This window comes from Triturus cristatus, chromosome 6, assembly GCF_964204655.1.
Source record: "Triturus cristatus chromosome 6, aTriCri1.1, whole genome shotgun sequence".
Classification (NCBI taxonomy): Eukaryota; Metazoa; Chordata; class Amphibia; order Caudata; family Salamandridae; genus Triturus; species Triturus cristatus.
This window is the reverse complement of record NC_140589.1, coordinates 667,153,344-667,176,910: the sequence shown is the minus strand read 5'-3', so window position 1 is coordinate 667,176,910 and position 23,567 is coordinate 667,153,344. Positions and strand designations below refer to the sequence as shown.

The 23,567-nt window shown below is 48.6% G+C and overlaps 1 protein-coding gene across 1 annotated transcript in view; it reads right to left on the bottom strand.

Moving 5' to 3' along the window:
- The window catches only part of MDN1 (midasin AAA ATPase 1), a 2,002,810-nt gene that overhangs the window by 1,465,796 nt on the left and 513,447 nt on the right, over positions 1–23,567 (bottom strand). The window contains exons 27-29 of the mRNA XM_085611158.1: positions 16,313–16,454; positions 14,884–15,018; positions 14,629–14,770 (exon numbers count right to left, since the gene is read on the bottom strand). Of these exons, the coding sequence (XP_085467284.1) occupies positions 14,629–14,770; positions 14,884–15,018; positions 16,313–16,454 (419 nt within the window). The remainder of the gene's footprint in view (positions 1–14,628; positions 14,771–14,883; positions 15,019–16,312; positions 16,455–23,567) is intronic.

The window sequence follows — 23,567 nt, the reverse complement described above, 5'->3', positions numbered from 1 at the left end:
CACCACCACATTTTCAACCTCAGAAGCAAGACGATCTGCAATGAGCTCACTGCCATCCTCAACCCATCCATCACCACAGCCACCTACCCAGAAGACCGGAAACACGCAAAAGTCAAGCCCCTACCCAAGAAGCTATCCGCGAACCCCAAGGAACTCAAGAACTACCGCCCCAGTACTCCATTGCCCTTTCCCACTAAAATCCTTGAGAAGGCCATCAACAGCCAACCCACAGAACACCTAGAGAACAACAATCTTCTGAATTCTTCTCAATCCGGATTCCACACCAACCACAGCACTGAAACCGCCATGATCATAGCCACAGATTACACCAGATTTCTCCTTGGCCAGGGAAAATTGGCAGCTCTGATCCGCCTCGACCTCTCAGCAGCATTCGACACAGTATCATACCACACCCTGATCAAGAGGCGTCACCAAATTGGAATCTAAGGAGACCCCCTTAAATAGATCACTTCCTTCATCACCGGAAGAACCCAGAGAATCAGTCTTCTTCCCTTCACCTCGAAACACCAGAAAACCATCTGTGGCGAAACGCCCCACTCTGTTCAACACCTACATGACTCCCTTGGTCAACTTTGTCAGAACGCACAAACTTGACATCATATACTGCACCGATACCCAGCTCATCCTCTCGCTATCAGAAGCAACACCACCCCCCACCACCACAATGACCAACTTCGGCAGGTATGTGACGAGCATTGCCGACTAGAAGAAAGACAACTGCCTGAAACTCAACACAGAAGACAGAAGTGCTGATTTTTGGGTACATCTCCCCGCATGGAGCGACGTCTAGTGTCCTTCCAAACTAGGACCCTCACCCACTCCAACTGACCAAGCCCACAACCTTGGCATCATTCTGGACAATAAACTCACCATGAAAAGACAAATCAACTCAGTCTCATCCACCTGCTTCCTTACCCTTTGCATGCTCCGTAAAATCTTCAAGTGGCTCCCCATCAACACCAGATGGGCCATTACCCAAGCTCTTGTTCACCAGATGAATGGAAAACAGCAAAGCCCTCTACGTAGGAATCACATCGTGCATACTCAAGAGACTGCTGACCATACAGAAATAAGAGGGCAGACTCATCCTAGACCTCCCAAAGGAGACCCAAATCACGCAGCACCTCAAGAAGCTCCACTGGCTTACCATTCAGACGAGATGTCAGTAAAAGATGTTGATCAACAACTTCAAAGCCCTATACAAAGAGGGGCTGGCATACATCAACTACCACCTGAACTTCCACCCGAGCTTCGCATCCTTTTGCCTCGCCCACACCCCCAGCAACAGTGGAGGACGCTCCTTCTAACTTGCTGCGAAGACGTGCAACAACCTCCCACTTAACCTCCAGACATAATCTTTGCTCCCGGAATTTAGGAAAGGACTCAAGACCTGGCTGTTCAGTAAAAGCACAGACCAGAGCTATGGAGAAGCCCCAACCAGCACGCCATGCCAAGACAGACCAACATAGGCCCAACCCAAACTGGGATGCTCCACTCAAAAGAACATCGCAATGACTGCAGCGAAGAACTAGAACTTCACCATCCCAACCATGAGACTTGCTTAGTAAATCAGGCCTAGGGGGCTTTGCGGGTGCAAAACAAAATAAAGCAATTTATTTGTGACTCGCTAAATAGATTTCGCGACTCAATATACGGAAGGGGCGTTACCTTACTAATAGCGTGCGCAAGCCCATGTATGAACGTTATACATCCGCAATTGCGGATGTAAAACACTCGCAAAATTCCACCCTCTTCAAGAGGGTGGTAATGCATTCGCAAAAAGAAAGGGGTCCCCAGGGGACACCTTCCCCTTTGCAAATGCATGAGATATATTTTTTAAGGGCAGGCAGTGGTCCCAGGGACCACTACCTGCCCTTAAAAAATGAAACAAAAAAAGTTTCATTTTTTTCTTTTTTAAATGCCTCCTGTTTTCCTTTAAGGAAAACGGGCTACATTAAAATTTAAAAAAAATGCTTTATTTAAAAGCAGTCCCAGATATGGTGGTCTGCTGAGCCAAGCAGGCCACCCTACCTGAGAGGGTCTGTCATTCCCAATGGGGTCGCAAATTGTGAGAGGCTCATTAATGTTCATGAACCTCTCAATTTGCGTCCCCATTGGGAATCGCTAACAGTGTGTTACACACTGTTGTACATCCAAAATAGCACCTCGTGAATTGCGAGTGAAAAAAACTCACAATTTGCGAGGGGCTATTTTGGGCGTCGTACATCTGGCCCTAGAAGTCCCGGCTGCCATTCTGTGCCTGAAGCACAAGTTACTTACCTTCGGTAACGATACATCTGTAAGAAACATTAGTGTTGATAGATAGCTTACCTTAGAATTATCCCCAGGCGTCAGACTGGATCCGGAAAGTTTTCGTCAGCAGCACCCCTGCGTGTCGGTAGGCGTCGTCGTGCCGCTCTGCGTGCTTCGTTGGCACCGAGATGACATCGCCGGAGCTACTTAGACGCGCCCCCGCGTGCGGACATCAGTTCTGTACACGACTTTCCGCGCCAGGACTGCAGAGCCATGCAAGAAACTGACCACTGGTGCCATGAAACTAGGGCCCTGAAAGGGATGACCTTAACCCTAGAAATCAGTTCACAAATGGGGGAAGATGGGTGGGGCGGTAAGGAATCTATCGCTACTAATAATTCTTACAGATATATCGTTACCGAAGGTAAGTAACTTGTGCATCTGAAAGAAGCACGTAGTGATAGGTTCTTTACCTTAGAATAGATACCCCAGCAATACCTGCGAACCAAGATCACACCAGAAAGTCCTGGAGAACAGAACGGCCAGAGAAGCAGTCTCTCCGGACTTGGCAGTCCAGGCAGTAGTGCTTGGTAAACATGTGCAGCGAGGCCAACATAGCTGCCTGACAGATGTCATGCAAGTGAACTCCCCGTCCCAAAGTAGGAGTGGCTGCCGTCGCCCTGGTAGAATGGGCGCGCAGCCCAACCGGAAGCTCCTTTTTAGCCAAAGAATAACAAACCTTTATGCACAGAATGACCCACCGAGAGATGGTCCACTTGTGCACGGCCGACCTTTCTTGGCGCCCACGTTGCCAACAAAGAGCTGGTCATTCACCCGGAACGGTTGTGTGCGATTTAGGTAGAATGAGAGAGCATGTTTTGTGTCCAGACGTTGGAGCCTCTCTTCCTCTTTTGAGAGATGAGGAGGCGGAAAGAAGGTGGGCAAAGTGATGGTCTGCCCGATGTGAAAGGCAGTGACAACTTTTGGCAGAAAAGATGGACGAGTCCTTAGAACCACTTTGTCCGGATGGACAGGGAGAAAAGGAGGTTTAGAAGAAAGAGCCTGGAGCTCACTCACTCTTCTGGCAGAGGTGATGGCCACCAGGAAAGCTGTCTTTGAAGTGAGAAGACGAAGAGGACAGTTGATAAGTGGCTCAAAGGGAGCACACATCAGATATAGCAGAACCAGGTTCAAGTCCCACTGAGGCATTATGAAAGGAACAGGAGGGAAAAGATGAGTAATGCCTTTTAAGAATCTATTTACAACAGGGGACTTGAAAAGGAAAGGCTGATCTGGAAGCCGTAAAAAGGCTGAAATGGCAGAGAGATAGCCCTTGATAGTGCCCAGAGCAGAACCCTGCTGGGCCAAAGAAAAAAGGAATAGAAGGACCTCTGAAAGAGGGGCAGAAAGGGGATACACAGCCTTTGCTGTGCACCATGCCACAAACTTATTCCACCCTCAGGCATATACCGTCTTAGTGGAAGGATGCCTGGCTGCCAAGATTACATCACAAACTTCGGGAGGTAGGTCAAAAGACGTCAACTGTCGCCGCTCAATATCCATGTAAGGAGGTGGAGGCTGGACAGGTTCGGGTGGAAGACCGTCTCCTGTTGCTGCGAAATGAAGATTCTCCAGAAGAGGCAGTCGGACCGGGGATCGATAGCCATGCTGAGTAGCTCGGGATACTATACTCTTCGAGCTCAGTCTGGAGCCACAAGAATGACTTGGGCCCGGTCGCGCTTGATCTTCAGCACTCTGGGTAGAAGTGGTATAGGCGGAAAGGCATATAGTAGTCCGCAACTCGCGACGAAAAGCGTCGCCTAGCGAGTGCCACCATGGAAATTCCAACACACAGAACTGATGACATTGCGCGTTCTCTTCGGTGGCAAATAGATCTAACCAAGGCTCTCCGCTCTGCTGAAAGAGACCTTGCGCCGCATCCAAGTGCAGAGGTCACTCATAATCCATCATGCCCCGGCGGCTGAGTTCGTCCGCCCTGGCGCTCAGAGAACCTGCCAGGTGTTGAACCACCAAGAAAATGCCCTGATGTTCCAGTCATGTCCAGAGACATAGAGCCTCCGGACATTGGGTGAAACGACCCCACCTGCCCTGTTTATTGCAGTACCACATGGCGGTGGTGTTGTCCGTGAACACCTGCACTACTCTCCTCTTGACAGAGGGAAGGAATGCTTTCAGTGCAAGTCGGATCGCCCGAAGATCCAGAGGGTTGATATGGAGCCCGGACTCCGCTGGAGACCAGAGTCCTCTGATCTCCGCCTCTCCCATGTGGCTGCCCCATCCCAGAAGGGACGAGTCCATCACCAGTGTGTGTTCTTGTTGTGGAAGGGAAGGGGGATCTGCCATTGACCCAATCACGATTCGTGAGTTACCACTGCAATTGTTCTGCAGTGCCCTCCGAGATCTGGACGTGATCGGACAGGTTGCACTGATGCTGTACCCACTGGAACTTCAGGTCCAACTGCAGAGTCCGCATATGCCATCTGGCATGATCCACCAAGAGGATGCAGGAGGCCATCAGGCCCAGTAGCGGAGGGTCATCCTGACTGAAACCCGGGATAAAGGCTGAAAGATCGAAATCACAGCCTGAATATCCCGGACTCGCTACTCGGGAGGATAAACCCGAAACTGCGCCGAATCCAGAACCACTCCGATGAAGAGGAGCTTCTGAGAGGGAATCAGGTGCGACTTCGGCATGTTGATGGAGAACCCCAGCAAATGCAGGAGGATAGCCGTAGTCTGGAGGTGGAAGACGACTGCCTGGGGCGAGCCTGCTTTCAACAACCAGTCGTCGATATAGGGGAAGACTGGGTCCCCAGATCTGCGCAGATGAGCTGCGGCCACCGCCATCACTTTCGTGAACACCCGAGGGGCACTGGTAAGGCCAAAAGGGAGCACGGTGAACTGAAAGTGCTTGTGGCCTACCGTGACACGCAGGTAACGCCGGTGGGCTGGCAGGACAGGAACATGAAAGTATGCGTCCTGCAAGTCCAACGCTACCATCCAATCTTGCGGGTCTAGGGCAGACAAGACCTGAGCAAGTGTGAGCATCTTGAACTTCCCCTTCCGGAGGAAGCGATTGACGTTCCGAAGGTCTAAGATAGGACGCAGACCCTTGTCCTTCTTGGGGACCAGAAAGTAGTGGGAATAACAACCACAACCTACTTCTGGCCCAGGAACGTGCTCGATGGCCCCCTTGGCCAAGAGGGCTATGACTTCCTGCTGAAGTAGCGCAAGATGGTCCCCAGACATGCGGTGTTATTGAGGTGGCTTGGCTGGAGGCGGGGAGTCTCGAAGGGGAGGGCGTAGCCCCTTTGGACAATTTGCAACACCCACTTGTCCGATGTGATGTTGCGCTAGTGTGGGAGATGATGGCGAATTCTGCCGCCCACTGGCGTTTGATGGGCCTGAAAGGTCGGACTAGGAAGGCTTTGCAGTGGATGCTGCGGGGGTGGAGGTGGACTGACCAGCCCCCTGGCCCCCCTGAATTGCCTCGACGGTTCCCACGTCCGCATCCACGCTGAGAATGTTGCTGCTTAGGTCTGTGGCTATGGAATGGACGGGTTGGGGCACCCCTTCCGTGGCCAAGAACGAAGCGGAAGGCGGAGGAGGGCGAGTGGCCCAAGGACTTGGCCGTAGCCTGTGAGTCCTTAAACTGCTCCAACGCACTATCTGCCTTATTGCCAAAAAGGCAAATGCGATCAAAGGGCTCCGTGTCCACATTGGGGCTGAGACTAGTGGGGTCGAGATCGGTGGAGGTGTTACGAGGTCAACCGGCGTCGACCGGGATCCAGGCCTGGATCCTTGGGGGGCCTGCTGTGCCGGGGCCGATGCAGACAGCGATGTCGGAGCCGGAACTGCAGACAGTAAAGGGTGAGGACCCCCAGTCAGGCCCGCGGGGCCCGATGGCCCAAAGAGGTGGGCCATGGCCGACAGAAAATCCTGGAGCTGGGCCGGAGTTGCCGACAGACTGGGGAAGGGTGGGTAGGCCGACGGCGACACCGTAGGCTCCTCGACCTCCCACGGAACCTGGACCTTCAGCGGCGCAGGGCCGACTGCCGGACTTTAAGCAACTTTTGGGACTGCTTCCGCAAAGTCTTCGCACCATGGCCCGGAAGTCGGGGCACGACTTGGGGTCGTGGTCGCGCCCCAGGCAGTAGAGAAACACACGGTTCGGGTCTGTCACTTACGTCATACGATGAAGTCCCCGCAAGACTTGAACCTGGCATCCCTACGGCACCAGGAGTCGAACAACTCGAAAAAACAGACAAAAAGCCTAAAAAAACTCAGTCAAAAAATGACTGGGGATACCGCTCTCTCCGGATCTGCGCTTGCTGGAGCAGAAAAAGAAAGCCCTGACTGTAAGAAACTGGTTCTATATATACTACACCAAAATGAGGTATAGTGTGTATAGTGTCCAAGTGTCCCCAGAGGTAGGCAGAGGTTAAAGTTAGATAGAACCTTACTCTCTAATAGTGGTAGCTTGGTCGAGCAGTAAGGCAGTATCAGAGGACAGTGTTAAGCATTTGTTGCACACACTCACTCAGCAAATGAATTATCACACTCAAGAACTGAACTCTAGGCCAATTGTGTTTGTATAAAAATATACGGTTCTTTTTTTTAACCAAGCAAGCCTGGTACAGGTAAGCATTAAATACTTTTCAGTAATAAGATAATGGATATAGAACAAAACACGTTTTGGTTATTTGTGCGATTTTTAAAGAATATTTTAAGTTTCAAAACTCCACACTTAGAAACTTTTTGGAGAAAAAGTGTCAATGTTATCCTATGGGAGGAAAAGAGGTTAACGGTTCACAGGTAAGTAAACTGCTGTGGGAGTTAAGGTTCTGGGATTAGACTGAGGGGTCTCCCAGTGTCAGTGATGCACTGTTGTTGCACCCTCAGCAGCACTAGGGCAGCCGGGTGCAGGGTGCTGGTTTGAGGTCGGGTGCCCTGTTGTTTTCAATGGAGAACCTCCGGTACAAAGAAACACTGCAGTCTCTGGGACGAGGATCTTCTGGGTGTGACCACCACTTCGAGGGGTAAGTTGGGATGTCGTGGGTTGGTTAGGCACCGTTGGTTTGGGCACACAAGGCCGTGGGGCGCCGAGTGCAGGGGTGCATTGGGACGTCGGAGTTTCTTACCCGCTCTGGTTGCGGTAGAGGGGGTCCTCTGGATTGAGGCTGCAGGCCCCGTCTGGAGGATCTCGGGTAAGTATCGCCGGGGTGACCTCCTCGTGGTGTTTTTCCGCTCGAGCTCGGGCCGGGTTCGGCGGGTGAAGAGTGGGCTGGATTTGCGGTCTCTGGCTAGCACCAGAAGCTGCCGTTTGAACAAGTCTAGTGTTGACGGGAGATTCAGTCTTTGAAGTGAAGGCAGGCAGGCAGGCAGGTCCTCCAGGGTTTTTGAGGTTGCTGGCTGCAGGACACACCGGGATTTCGCAGGAGCAGGTTGGAGGGGAGACAGGGTTGTAGGGCTGGGGCCAAGTTAGTGGGCGTCGTCCTCTTGTTAGCTCTGCATGGCTCTTCGTCCTTCTTATCTTCTTTTCTTGTAGTTTATGGATCTGAGGAAGAAAGGTTTAGGTGCCCCCTAAATACTAAATTTAGGGGTGTTACAGGTAGGTAAAGGGCAGGGACCAATGGGTCTGGAGTTGGCAGAGTGGGCACACCTCTCTTCCTCACTTGTTTTTCCCGCCGGTTCTAATGACCAAAGTGGAGGGTTGAACCAGTGGGGACCAGTTGCTGAAAGCAGCAAATGGTCTGGAGAGGCTCACAAAGGCGGCATGCCTTTGAAGCCTCTCCTTCGTGAACCCTACCCATACTGGGGAAAAGAGGCTTGGCACCTCGTCCTAGGATGTGCATTGTTTCAGGCCCCCGAGAGCAGCAGTTTCAACCAGGGGTCCAGAAACATGTCTGGTGGTGGCAGCCTAGGCAGCCACTCAGTCATGTCACTAGACGTTGGTTGAGTTTCAGGGGGCATCTCTAAGATGGCAACAAAAGGAGATGACTGGGCTGCTCCTTGAGGAAGGAAGGAGGAAAGTATCACTAGGGAAACAGGGTTAGTGCTCAATGGAGGACAACCCCTGAGTATCCAATTTGTTTGATATAATGGCCTCACACACCCTTGCGAGTGTCATGCTTCATCATCGGCAATGCTCCTCGTTGGGCAGGCGGTGCAATGCCCAACCGGCTCACCTCAAAGAGGGGCTCTTTATTGGAGATCTTTTGTCCAACTGCCTATGGGTGAAGTGGGGGTGAGGGGCCAGGACATAGTAGATAGTGTGGGTGAGGATAAAATGTGGCCTAAGGTACCGGAAAGCAATTTTTATTCTGGTGGTCCTCTGCCACAAGTAAAATCAAGAATAGCCGGTGCTCATGGGGACTATGGTTTCCCGGAGTGAACCAGGGCTAGAGTGCAAATGGTGTGGTCAACAGGTTTCTCGCTTCTAGTACATTGACTGCGATTCTTCAGGACCAAGTAAAAAACTACAATCTACAAAACATGACCTAATGGTTAGTATCAGTTTAAATACAGCACATAAGTTGTACTACCTGTATGACACTGCTCTTACCTAGAAAGGGAGGATAAAGGAGAACATTACCACAGGTAAGTAACAACATGTGACCCTGTAGTGACCGTGAACACACTGTGAAGAAGTGCCATACTAGTGCAGATAGTGACTAGTATGTGATTAAAAACAAGTAAAAAACTGGTAGCAGCAGTATCCATTTGAACAACTTCACACACCCATGGAATCGGTAATACTGTTACTCACCTAAGGGTTAGAGTTATAGGGTGTCAACAGTACCCGGTGGATCTGACATCAAGGGAGAAGCCATAAAGTTACAGGCTGGGAAGAAAAGGACAAGAGTGGGATGGTATTGAGATAAGTGGTAAACTCAAATGTTGGGCGCATGTGTATCCTGCTGCCTCGGTGCAGACGTTCTGTCTACGGGGTAGAACGCCAAATGATGAAATATCGGCTACGTAGTATGTATTTGAGGCGCTACACGGCACTATGTGGGAGTAATCTAAATATCCTCAATCCAGCCAGTAATGACCCGTTGATAGATGGTGGATTGGGCTGGGTTTGTGGACATGTTAGGTAGCTAACAATGGGGAGACGCTCCCGATGGGGTTGTATTATAAAAATATTGTCAAAATAGAGTAAAAATAGAAATAGAACCGAGTCATGGGACACTAATGCGCAGCAGTGAGTACTGATCAAAAGCGGATATTAATTCCTGGTCGCTGTAAAAGCGCACAATTCAAAACTACTGTTTGTTCCTCCCAGGGCCGCTATGAGAATAACAGGAAAATAGTTAGAAAATAGTCAGGCAATAGGACCCTGCAGCGCGGTAAAAAGGTTTTAGTCATAATGGGTTGAAAATCCCTGCTGGTGTAGAAGGCGGTACACTTACTTTCTACTGCTCGTGTCAGGGCCAGTCAAGCCTACCCATCTCACCGGGTCCGGATAGTGAAAATCCGGTCGTGTCCCTCCTCCTTATGTAGCACTCAAGGTGTGTTCCACAGGATCCCAAACAGTTAGTACGACCCGCCCGTAGATCATGTGGTTTCCCTCGCGAATCGGGCGGCCATGATGGAGTGGAGTGTAGTGTACAAAAAGTCAGTGAACATATTCAATGTTATGTCACTAAAATGGCGGTGTAGCTCAGTGATAAGTGGGAAGTGATGGGCCTTATTAAGTGTGGTATGCCAAGGCATGTGTATTGACCATGAAAACTGTTATAAGACCAAGCCAGCGGGTGTACACTGAACTTTGCATAGTTCGCTAGGCGGATCAGGGATGTTTTGGCAGAGATTTGTTCACAGAGCACTCCACGGTATATCCTCATTCAATCCCTGGCTGTCGGTGGACAAACGATGTATCCACCTCTGTTCCTTAAGAAAAAGACTGTGCTTGGATTTGTCTGGGGAGGATTCAAGAACTAACCAGGACAGTGAGTCAGCCGTGTGGTTCTGTTCTAGGTAGTGCCTGCACATCTTGGTGTTTGTTTTCTTACAACGGAAGTTGCTTCTATGTTCAGAGATGCGGATTTTCACAGGGCGGGAGGTCATGCCTACGTACTGCAGACCGCATGGGCATCTCAACAAGTAGATGCAGTTAGGAGTGTTGCAGTTAGTATGGCCACGCAGTTCCCAGCGGAAGGTGTCCGTCAGGAGGATAGTTTTGTATGTGCTGGTGAAAGGGCACACACTGCAGGAGCCGCACTGATAGTGCCCAAGTACAGGCGGTAATTGCCACAGGGTGGTTTGTTTAGGTGGCTCTGCCTTCCTCGGTCTGGTATGCACCAGAATATCCTTAATATTCCTTGACCTTTTGAACGCAAATCTGGGCGGTGTAAGACTGAGATTGCCCGTATTCAGAATTTGCCAGTGTCTTTTGATTATCTTTTTGATTTCGTTAGAAGCTGGCGTAAAGGTGGTGACACAAGTAAGGAGATCTGACTCCTGTGTCGTCCGGGTCTTGTATTCAAGTAGGGCCCCCCTATGGTTGTTTTGTGCACGTTTGCGTGCCCTAAAAATCTCCCTAGTGGGGTACCCTCTATCCCTCAGGTTTCTGGATAGTAATGAAGACTCGGTTTTGTAATCTGACAGGTGGGAGCAGTTGCGACTGACCCGCAGAAATTGTCCGAAAGGCAGATTCAGTCTCAAGGCCTTAGGGTGGTGGCTGGTAAAGTAGAGCAAACTGTTGCGGTCTGTTGGTTTGCGATACATAGTAGTATCGATTTTACCCCCCTCCCCCAGTCTGACGGTGAGATCCAAGAAGGCAATTTTGGATGCAGACGCCGTTATGGTGAAGTGGAGGTATTCGTTCAGCGTGTTTAGCCAGCTGAAGAACGCCTTGTATAGGGTTTCAGTGCCTGTCCAGAGTACCAGGATATCATCAATGAACCTCCTCCATAGTTTGATGTTCAGATGGTAGGGGTTCTCTGGTCCATTGATGTGTCTTTCTTCGAAGTCTGACATGTAGACGCAGGCTACCGAGGGGGCAAAAGTACTACCCATAGAAGTGCCCTGGGACTGGTGGTAATATTGTCCTTTAAACTCAAAGTAGTTCTCCGTAAGGGCAAGGGTAGCACATTCCATAATAAAGGAAGGCGGCGTGGGGGAACTCCATTCTTCAGCACTGAGGATTCTCTCAATCACCCCTAGTGTGGCCCTCTGGGGAATGTTAGTATAGAGGGCCTCCACGTCTAGGGTGATAAGAAAATCGATCTGGATATCCTCCTGTAGATTATCCAAGAGGCGTAGGACATCAGTGGTGTCCTGAACATATGAAGGTATTTGTTTGACCAGCGGCTGTAGAAAGTGGTCACAGAACTGTGATAAAGGCTCTAGGACAGAGTCGATGCCTGATACAATCGGGCGTCCTGGTACAGGGGTGGTCCCCTTGTGTATTTTAGGAAGGATGTAAAAATAGGGGACCTTGTGTTCTTTTTTTGATCGAAAGTCAGCCTCCTTCTTGGAGATCCACTCATGACATTCAGCAGTCTTGACCAGCCCAGTGATAGCTGTTTTCAGACGCTCAGTGGGGTTGAAAGGGATGGGGGTGTAGTATCGCCTATCCCCTAGTTGTCTAAGACATTCAATGTCATAGTCAGTGGTATCCATTAGGACTGTCGCCCCGCCTTTGTCTGCCTGCTTAATGGTGATGGGCTGATCGTTGGCTAAGGAATCTAGCATCTGTCTCTCAGAATTAGAGAGGTTGTGGTGTTTCTTGCCTGGTTTCATAGACCCAATGTCTTTGAGCACAGCCTGCTCATACGTTAGGATTTCAATGGGGACCATCCCACTATGTGGGGTAAAGTTCGAAGGGTTGTGGAGACCTGAGTCAGTTGGGGTCTCTTGTGGTCTCCCATCAAAGAAGGCTCTCAACCTGATCTTTCGAAAAAATTTCTGGATTTCACAGCTCTGTTGGAAATGGTCAATCTTAGGTGTGGGGACGAACCAGAGTCCCTTTTGAAGCAATTCTTCTTCGCCTGCAGTGAGTTGGCGTGAAGAAAGATTCACTACTATGCTTATTTTCGTGCTGTCTTGCTCCTGGTGTCCAACCCTTGACCTTGAGTGTCCTCCCATTGTACCCTCTTGTCTGGCCCGTTTCCTCGCTTGCGCCCGCGCCCTCTGCCCCAACCTCGGTCTAAAAAAGGCTGTTGGTTGGTGCCATGGGGGGCAAATTGAGGTGGATATTGGGGTGCATACGGTGGCATAGGGAGTGGAAAATGGGGGTATTGCCAAAACGATGGGCCCTGGAGAGGAGGGTGTGGATAAAATGATTGTCCACGTCTCCCTCCTCTCTTACCCCTCCAGGGTTGTGATTGCCAATCGTCACCGTTCGAGTTGCTGTCTCTATTTGATCCTCTCCTGGAGGAATTGGCACTGGAGTCTGAAAGGTATCCCGTCCCAGGGGGGACGTAGTAGTCTGAGATACGGATATACCTTTTCTTTAGAGAAACGCTGGATATCTTTCTGTAGCTTGGTTACCTTCTGCTTCATCAGAAATTCTTTATGTTCAGATATGTGTACACTTCCAAGAGATTAGTTACCATTCGATCTTAAAATGGCCATCCTCCCAGAATATCCTGGGGAAGTTCTTAACGATAAGGCCATTTGGTGCTATTTTTGCCTTAAAATACTCAGCCATGAGTGCTCCATGTAGGGTAATTCTAACCAACTCTCTCTTCATATCGGAGAGTGATTTCCAATCCGCTGAGTTACTCCCAGTGGCTGTTTCTGTATCGATGCCAAGAATGGATGGTAGTCTATGGATAGCTGCCGCGTCATCGTCACCGAAACTCAGTCCTTGTCCATCCATCTTGTGGTGATACAGGTATAGAGAGGTGAGATGAAGATGTAAATTCAAGAAGAGAAAAATAGGGGAGCCCCGAAAAAAGTTAACCTCCACCAACAAGGTGGCCCAAGTACACCACAGTGCCCTGCCCTATCTGGCATTTGGATGCCGTGATAGTTAGGCCTGCAGTTTGCAGGGCTTTTAAAACCTTCCCAAGGTGGATCAGTTGATCCTGCCAGGTGGAGCTAAAGACAGCAATATCATCAAGATAAGCTGCACTAAAGGACTCCTACCCAGCAAGGACTTGATTCACCAACCTCTGGAAGGTGGCAGCGGCATTCTTTAAACCAAAGGGCATAACAGTGAACTGATAGTGCCCATCAGGCGTGGAGAATGCTATTTTCTCTTTTGCCCCTGGGGCCTTGCCAATCTGCCAGTAACCTGCAGTTAAGTCAAAGGTACTTAGAAATGTGGCTGCCCCCAATTTGCCTTTCAACTCATCTGCTCTTGGGATAGGGTGTGCATCTGTCTTGGTGACAGAGCTGATCCCTCTATAGTCCACACAGAACCTAATTTCTCTCCTCTTTCCACCTTGTGGATGAGGTTTGGGGACCAGAACCACTGGGCTAGCCCAGGGGCTCTCAGAGGGCTCAATAACCCCTAACTCCAGCATCTTGCTGACTTCAGCTTTGATGCTTTCCTTGACTTGGTCTGACTGTCAATAGATTTTGTTTTTGACAGGTGTACTGTCACCAGTGTCCACATCATGGGTACCGCGACCAATCAGAGGATCTTCCTCTCGATCAGGATCGAGACCATCATGGTGTAGCATGTCAAGCAGCCAGGAGCTTGAGGGATCGCTCCCCTAAGACCTTGGGGTGCATGGCATGGAAGTCGACGCAGGTCTTCACATCGTGGTTGCACTCGAGGTACTAGAGGCAAAAAAGATAATGGTCCGTCACCAACATCTGATGGTGACCGGCACCGAGGGGCTTAAAGCCAGCTTGTCTAGTGGACATACCTGCAACACCAGGGGAAACATTCTCAAAAGACTTCGACTAAAGATCAAAAAAGAGTCAGTCAAAAAGTCATTGGGGTAACTTTCTCCAGATCTACGCTGACTGGCGCTTCAAAACAAGAACTAATGCCAGCTCGCTGGGATGGCACCTATAATAGGCACAGTGCACGCCACTTGCAGAGATGACACAGATGCCACACTGAGCCACACAATGCAATACTGAGCCAGACGATGCCACACATGCGCAGAGGTACTTCTCAGTACAAATTTCTAGTTACAGTCTGACACTTGGTGATAATTCCAAGGCAAGGAATCTGTGGTTAGAAGTCTCTATCAGATATCTAAAGCAGTATCACTAGTATAAAATAGGAAAAAAAGGAACCACATCAAGCTCACTTGCATGATGATTTCAGTATCCTATTTCAATCCATAAAATGGTACATAAAACCACATCTGTTTTAACTGTATGTTTGTGACTTAATGTAAGACGTAAGCACAAGGCACATACCCAGTATCTCCCACAAGTAGTATTGGCTCGCCAAACTTCAGTGCTCTTCCCACTAGAACTGCCAATCTTCTCATTCCTAGAGTCCATACGATATGAGAAAACTCATTCTTCATGACACCAGAAGGAGCAGAAAATAGGGTGCCTGACCAAAGGGAAGAAAATGGGTTAATAAAAATGGTTTAGACTATTGAACACTAGCATGTGTAAGCAGCCAATTTGATTTACAAACGATGTCCAGAAAATTAGCAAACTCACCTAATTCTCTCTTCAAAGTGTCATCAGAAAATAGAGCTTGTGGGTTAATTTTCCTTTTGAAGTGTTTTTCAATGACTCTCTGAATGACGACCTCTTCTTCTGGTTTCCTCACTCTGCCAGCCAGAAGCAGGAACCCTGAGAACAGCAGATGTGATAAAAATAAATTTGATTTTCGAATATGTAAAGGACAGATGCAAATCCGAAAACTGAACATTTTGTGCAGTATTAACTTCCTTTGGTAGTAGTGTCTTTCTTCCTCCTCCAGGAAAATGGGCCCTTGAATAAGGGGCTTAACATGTCATAGACAAACAGCCAGGAAAGAAGTAGAAGTTGAGGCCAAATGTTGGAGCTAACCAACAAGGACTTAACTACTCAAGACGAAGAGTGGCTTTCTATCTGCAGTATGAAATTTAAGTCGGTTTAACAACATACCCAATGCATGCTGTGAGTCAAGTTCTCAGATCATGGCAAAATTAATCTTTACAAAGATGGTTGACAGATTGCACACCAAATTCTACCATGTTTCATTGGTTCATGTTTTGTGCTCTGTTTAGCGTGCAAGCCCGGTTTGGTTGTGGTCTGCCCAACCACGTAAATTGTGACGACACTAGAAAATGTGGGTTACTGACACACACACTCTGGACGCACAGCATTATAATGCATAAAAAATGCCAAAAAGTTGATCCAGTTCAGAATATTTAATTTAACCAAGCCATATCCAATATCCGTTCAGAGCGGAGGCAGTCATCAGAACACTCGAGAATAACCCCTGACGAAGTGCCAGGAAAGGCACAAAATGCATTGGGTAACGGAGTCAATTGAATTCAGGAGCATCTATGTAGCGTTCCATGCTATAGAAAAAGGCTTGTAATGGCATATCTACAGCATTAAGGATTTAAAAGTTTACATAGTATGTTCGACATGTGACTGAACAAACTTTGAACAACGTAATATATGGATTGGTTAAATTAAATAAACATTCTGAACTTGATCAACTTTTTGGCATTTATGCATTCTAATGCTGTGCGTCCGGAGTGGGGTGTCAGTTAGCCCCACATTTTCTAGTGTCGTCAAAATGTATCTTTAACCATTGGACCAGTATGAGTGGCAGGGAGTAGAGAAGCTACTCCATGTTCGGTATTAGAAACAATTCTCCAGTACTAGTCTCATTCTCTGTGCTGAAATAATGTGTTTCAACTGTTACGTTCTCTAGTGTGACAAGGACAGCAGGTGGTATTAGCCACTTAACATGGACCCAATGTCAAATTAAGCTTTGGTCAATGCTAACTTGCATCTTTAACAACTGAATCCTCTTCATAGTGAATAGCTTCCATTTCCGAATAATTCTGTAGTGTCAGCAAATCCTTCCCAAATTAACACACGACAGAGGCACCACAACATTTTGCAGTGCAGAACCAACATATCATACCATCATCCGCCAAATGTTGGAGCCAGTCATAGTCCTTCTCAAGCTGCTCTGCTAAGCGGTACCTTTCCGCCCATCGAAACAAATCACGAAGGGTGATGAAGCCATACTTTCCAGCAAAAACTGTGGAACCTCTGCGATGGGACTGTCATATGGAAATACAAATAAAAAAAATTTATGTAAAAAGTACTATTTTACCTATATGTATACACATCTGTATATATAATTTATGCAGACAAACATACTTAAGTATTTATACATGCACACATTTGCTATATTTGGATTCACACTCCATAAAAAAATGATTCCGCAACTGTCTATGTCGTAGTACTTTTAGTATTTCAAGTTACCTTTACGAGCTTAGAGAACAATTTAATTCTCAACTCTCATTCAGAGTCAGATTGCAAACTGGATCAAGTCAAAACTATCATAGAATCCTACTAACATGTATCAGTCCATTCCATAAAACAGGGAGTGAGAGTAGTGATAGATGTACAGATAAAGTACTCACCAGAAAGAGCGTTACGATAGGGAAGTAACTTGTTATTCTGATGGATACGTCTAACCAAAGATTAGTCATCTTTTGAGGAGATATCAAGCAGTACCCTCCAAGGTGGTGGGTCTAAGAAGTCTTGCAGGCAAAGTGGCCCTCCCTGCAGTAGTTAATGGTGGAGGTGTGGATCAAAACCCATGTAGAAGCCTAGCAGAAGTCCAGAACCGGAACTCACTGAACTGAAGTCACAGGTGTCCAGCAACAGAATATTTTTAAGTGAAGGCATAATGGCAGCTTTGAATGTAATGGAATGAGCCTAAAGACTGTTAGGGCCAACAAATAACATTTAGCAGTATCCACATCAAAGTCTAGTCGAGCCAAAGATTAAACAGAAAAGCATCAGAAAACTTTGCTTAAAACTGACCGACCACACAGTGTTTACACAAAGCAACAAACTTTGGCTTGTGGCCTGAATAGACTGACCTTGTAGGTAAGCAGTGAGTGGACAAAATCAAGTCCAACTCTTCAACAGACATAGCAAATGGACACGCAGATTCAGCTCTATCTCGACACAGAACTGTAGGTTGAGGAGGTTCGGGTGGAAAACCCTGCCCTGTGGTGGGACAGCAGAGTCTTCTGAAGAGGTAGACTGAGCAGAGGACTGAAGTCAGAATAGCAGATATTAGGAGTCAAGTTTTGCGCCATCAATATAAGCTGAGCCCAGTTCCACCTGACTTTCAAGAACCATGTAAACAGCAAAGGCAGGAGCATGTCAAGGGCAATGGAGTCCCAAGTGAGCATTATTATTATTAGTCTACCAAGGAACCCTGACGGAAACCTTGGAGCGCAAAAAGTTTAACAAACAAGTAACTTACTTTGGGTAACAGCTTTTTTGTTAGAGACTATCTAATCGCAGATTCCTCACATTGTGAATTTCTCCTGAACCTAGACTGGCCCCACAAACTTTCATATCAATTCCCTAACGCTTCGACAGGACATACAGTTCTGCTTTGGTTCCGTCCAGCTCAGAATAGGATGCCGGAGTCACTATATCTGCACCACCTCTGCGTTCTGAAGTCAGCTTATTTCTGATCTCCGTCTGCGCTGAAGCACGCAGAACCATCAAAATCAGAATATGGCAGTGTGCCGACTTTGAAATTAGGATTATTTTACAGACTGCAAGCGTCAATTCAACAGAATGGGGAGGAGGTTGAGCCAGAAAGGAAGCTGCATATAGTGTCTCTACCAGAAAAGGCATGGCTAAAGTTTAGTAACTTGTTCTTCTGATAGAGACTGTTAACACTGTAGGTGGGTACTGGCTTTGAAGAGCCAATCGTCCAGGTATGGGAATACATTAACATTTTACCTTCACAGATGTGCTAGGGCTCAAAGGGAGCACTGTTGGAAGGTGATTTATTAGTAGGTGCAGGTAGGTACCTACAGCTAGTAACACCACAATCACAAATAAGGTCCAGTCAAGTCTCAAATTAATCCTTGCTCAAACCTTGGTAGCTTGGCTGACAAGCACACAGGTTTGTAGAGCATTTAACATCACCAAAACAAAAAAATAAGTAAGACACAAATCGTAATAAAAATCCAACACCTATTCACAAAAATAAAAGAATATTTTTATTTTAAAATGACACCAAAAGGACAAAAATCCAATGTATGGAACCGGAGATATGAATTTGTTTTAAAGATTAAATGCAAAAAAGTGAAAAGGGCCAAAGATGGCTATCTGGTTGTGATGGAATGGGACATGGTCAAAGTTTCATGCCGACCGCGATGGAACGTGGGCCGGCTACAATGTGCGGTAGAGCCCGGTCAAGTTTTTACCTTCCGACACAGTCACTTTTATAGAGCTTTTTTTCTCAACATCGAGCGATCGTCTTAGTTCATTCGGGTTTCAGTTCAGCGATGGCAGCCTGCTGCAGCACAATGCTTCGGTGATTCCTGGAGATCTATATGTTCTATGTCGAAAAGCTCTGTAGCTTTCAGCAGGGCAAACCTGCACAGTCAGCCATAGTTTTGGTTTGACATTGCAGGCTTGACTCTAGTCGTCGAAGTCGGTGGACTTATGTAGCTTTTTCCAAAAAGCTGTCCAAAAGTTCCCGAACTTTCAGATTTTCTTCTGAAAGGTCCTTTGAAGATCTTGAAGGGTCCACAACACAAGCCAAGGGTCCAGAAGCTTTGATTTGCCTCTTGGGGTTTGGGAATTACAATTTCCACAATGCATCTAGTCAATACAAATAAAGTCCAGGTGAAGCTGGTCAGCGGTGCTGGTCTTGTGGTAGTTAATGCAGGTGACTCCTTCCAGAACCCCTTTTTTCCTGCTGCTGATCAGGGAGTCCACTCCTTGGTCTTTTAAGACAGGCAAAGTCCTCTTCTGTGAAGCCTTGAGTGCAGCAGGTGCAGTCCTTCTGAGTGCAGTCCTCTCTTTGTGCAGTCCAAGAATTCAGCAGGACAGTCCTTCTCCAGATATTTCCATGCAGGCATCTGAGATGCTGTGTAGACCTCCCATATTTATTCCAGATTCTGGGCTGGAAAGACGGGCGGTACCCCCAACCAATGAAGTTCAAGTTGCCACCTTCTGTGATGATGACGTCAATAGAAGTGTGGCATATTGTTGTCCCAGAATGCACATCTAAGTCCAAATCAAAATGGAGAAATGGTCTCTTGGGAGTTCAGGTCTGGCTAACCCAGCCCATAGATGTTACCAACTTTTCCCTACACTCCCCTTCCAGTCCCTCTTCTAATCTAATTGAAGACCCCCCCCCATCTGGCTGTGGGTGCAGGAAGAAGGGGCAGGGGCGGTTTCGTTTCTGTGCGATCTGTGCTTCTCCCTTTGAAGGCACGTTTGGCTACCCAGACCCTTCCTGTCCTGGCATCTACAGGCAGCAAAGCTCCTCGCACCAGATGGTTGCATTGTTTACGCCCTGGCCACTTCACACCTAATCAGGAATAGCATGGCTCAGCCTGCCAAAGGCTAGCCAATCATAAGAGGCTGCTAAAGGGCTGTTTTAGGTAACTTCAGGAAAGCAAGTTCTAAAGCTTCTATCCTGCAATAGTTATAATAAATCAGACCTTGGCAAGTTGTTGGATTTATTATAACTATTATTTTGATACTTTGAATTGTTCTAGCTCACTCCTGTCAAATGTTAGACTAAGTTTAATAAAACTTTCACATGTTAGTGTATGGAGCTAGAAATGGGCAAAAACGAAATTAGCAGAATTGCCCTCACCAAGGCATATAAAATATTTGATAATGTCCCTGCTTTTCATTACAAGGCACCCTACCCTTGGAGCACCCAGGGCAGACCCTAGGAGGCGAAATATGTAATATAAAGTTAATTGGAGACTATGGAAGTGCTTTTAAGTCCAAAGTCGAATTTGGACACAGGTTTATTTTAAAACCAGCCTGCAAGGCAGGGCTGGTTTTATAATGGCAGCAAACACAATAGTAGTGCATACTTAAGTGCATCAAATCCACTGGGGCCTCTAAACCTACATGCCCTACCATATAATAGGGACTTACAGGTAGGTTGTCTGAACCAATTACAACTAATTACCATATACCTCTTAAAAAGAACACTGGGCCTGGGCCTGGTTAGCAGAGCCCAAGGCGCAATCAGAGTCAGTAACCATCAGTATCAGTCAAAAATGGGGGTGATCAGGGCAAAAGGATGACTCTCCCTCAAGTGCACATCAAGAATGTGTCAAGACCAGATTAAAGTCACACTGAGCCATGATGAGGGGTGAACTTGCTCATCCAGCCATGTCCAGAGAGGCAGGGCCTCTTGACAAAGGGTCCAAAACCCCACTCCAACCTGTTTGTTGCAGTACCACATGGTGGTGTTGTCAGTGAACACTTTTACTAGCCTTCCCTTGATGAAAGGTAGAAAGGCCTTCAATGCCAGCTGGATACCCCAGAGCTCTAGAAGTTGATGTGGAGTACGAATTCCACCGAAGACCTGAGAGCTCTGATCTCCACCTCTTCCAGATGGCTGCCCCATCCCAGGAGTGATGAATCCGTGACCACTATCCGATCTGGTGGGTGCAGGTAGAGAGGTCTGCCGCTGACCCAATCGCGGTTTGTTAACCAATGCAGATCTTTTGCAGTTTTCTTTGAGATCAGGACCAGGTTGCATAGATTCTGATGCTGCGCCCACTGGAACTTCAGGTTCCACTGCAGATGCCACATATGCCAGCGGGCATGAGTCACAAGCAGGATGGAAGAGGACATAAGTCCTAGCAGCCTCAGTCAGTCTCACGAAAATCCAGGATAGAGTCCAAAAGTACGAGTTACTTACCTTCGGTAACGATGTATCTGGTAGAGACGATTCTAGCCGCAGATTCCTTCACGTAGAATTATCCCCAGGCGTTAGACTGGATCCGGAAACATTTTGCCACAGGATCACTGCGCGCAGGGGGCGGGGCGACATCATGCGACTCCGCCCAGGCCTCGTACGTGATGTCAACGAGGTCACATAAGATCCGCCCCGGCGCGACCATGTCAGTTTTCTTTGGAGAACTTTTCCGCACCACAACGCAGAACTACCAGATAATAAAAAACTGTGGGAGCATTGAAACAGTGTGCGAAGAGCAGAAAAACATGGAAAGAAACGGTGACTAACACCACCACCAGGGTAGTGCCAACACCGCAGAACACAAAGGCAGAGAAAGAAGAAGAACAAGCAGAAACCTGCACAGTCACCCTGCCAGCACATAGACAACCTCCCATCCCTGTGCCCCGGAGGCAAGAACAGGCGTAAAAGTCATGGCACACGTAGGAAGCCCACCCCCCTCAACCTGCGCAAGGAATGGGACCAGACCCAAGACAGACAGGGACAACAAACCTCCAAGCCACCCCAACCTAGAGGGCAACCACCCACAAAGGACAAGGGAAGACAAGGCCAGATGACCCTTAATCAGAGGATAGCAATGAAAGGAAGGGAGGGGAGGGAGCACAGGGATAGAAAGCAATCCCCCCCCCCCCCCCCAACCTGCAGTAGCCAGAGCAGCAGGGCACCGGAGCACCGAAACCCCATCCTCCAAAGGACCAAAGGAGGAATGAACCGCCCCCAGACGGAGCCACCCGTCAAGAACAAGGAAGGCACTCACAGGAGACAGCACCCCACCGGGAGGCGAGGACCGAAGACCAACCCAAGGGTCCTCGCAGAATAGGGAAGGAAGGGCGGGCCATGAAGGAATCTGCGGCTAGAATAGTCTCTATCAGATACATCTTTATCGAAGGTAAGTAACTCGTACATCTTATAGAGACTAGCCGCAGATTCCTTCAAGTAGAATAGATACCCTAGCAATACCCCCTGGGAAGGAGGGTCTGCGAAAGGACCCCACCAGCCAATGCAGAACAGAGGACCCCAACAGTACCACATCCTCCAAGCCTGGATCCAAACTAGTCAGGCGGCGCCGCAGAGGGCCCTGCATAGAGCGAGGGATCCGCCGACGCCCCAGGAGGGGAAGGAGGAGGAGACGCCAGTGAGGCCTGCAAAGCCGCAGAGTATGTCTGCATTGACACTCTCGACGCCCCATCACCGGGAAACGGTGGATAGGACGACACGCGGGGCCGCATCACCCGCGGAGAGTCCACACCCCCGAGAGGCCGGAAACCAGCCCCCGGGGACAAACTGCAACACTTACCCACAGAGGAGCGACGCTCACGTGACATCGGAGAAAGGGGAGGACGACGACCACGGAAGAGTCCGAAGCTGTCCATCGAAGCAGACCGAGGGGAGGACGTCGACCTGGAGAGACGCGCTGAGAGAAGTTTCATCCGGCGCGCCCGCCAAGACTTTGGCTTAAACTGTTGGCACTGCGTACAGTCTGTGGTGCCGTGATCCTCCCCCAAACACCACCTACAAAGAGGTGAGGGACCGTCGCCGACATAAGATGCCCACAAGACAAGTCTTAAAGCCCGAAGGCATTCGCACACTGTTCCACTAAAAAATGGAACAAAAAACGGGCCTAAAAGGCCCGTAGCAAGGATTGGATCCGCGTAGCACGCGGAAAAGGAAAAAACTGACGTGGTCGCGCCGGGGCGGGTCTTATGTGACCTCGCTGACGTCACGTACGCAGACGACGTCTGGGCGGAGTCACGTGATGTCATCCCGCAACCAGCGCGCAGGGATGATGTGGCAAAAAGTTTCCCGATCCAGTCTCACGCCTGGGGAGAATTCTACATGAAGGAATCTGCGGCTAGTAGTCCCTATCAGATCATCGGTATCATAGCCTGAATATCCTGGACTCGCCATTCGGGAGGATAGGCGCGAAACTTCACCGTGCCCAGAACAGCTCAGATGAAAGGGGGCACCTGAGAGGGAGTCAGGTGCAACTTCGGCATTGTGATAGTGAACTCCAGTGAAAGCAGGTCTGCCTTAGTCTGGAGGAGGAAGACGACAGCCTGGAGTTAGCCTTCCTTTAATCGCCAGTCAAGATAGAGGGAAGGCTGGCACTCCTGATTTCTGCAGTTGTCAACCACTGCCGTCATCTTGGTGAACTCCCAAGGGGTGCTGGTAAGGCCAAACGAGAGTACTGCAAACAAAGTACTCGTGGCCCACCGGAAACCGCAGGCAGGACAGGAATGTAAAAGTATGCATCCTGCAAGTCCAACGCTGCCATCCAGTCTCCCGGAACCACAGCAGTCAGGACTTGCTGTACTTCTTCTTGAGAAAGAAATTGGGAGGGCGTAGGTCTATGATAGGACGAAGGCCTCTGTCATTTTTGGGTACCAGGAAGAAGCAGAAA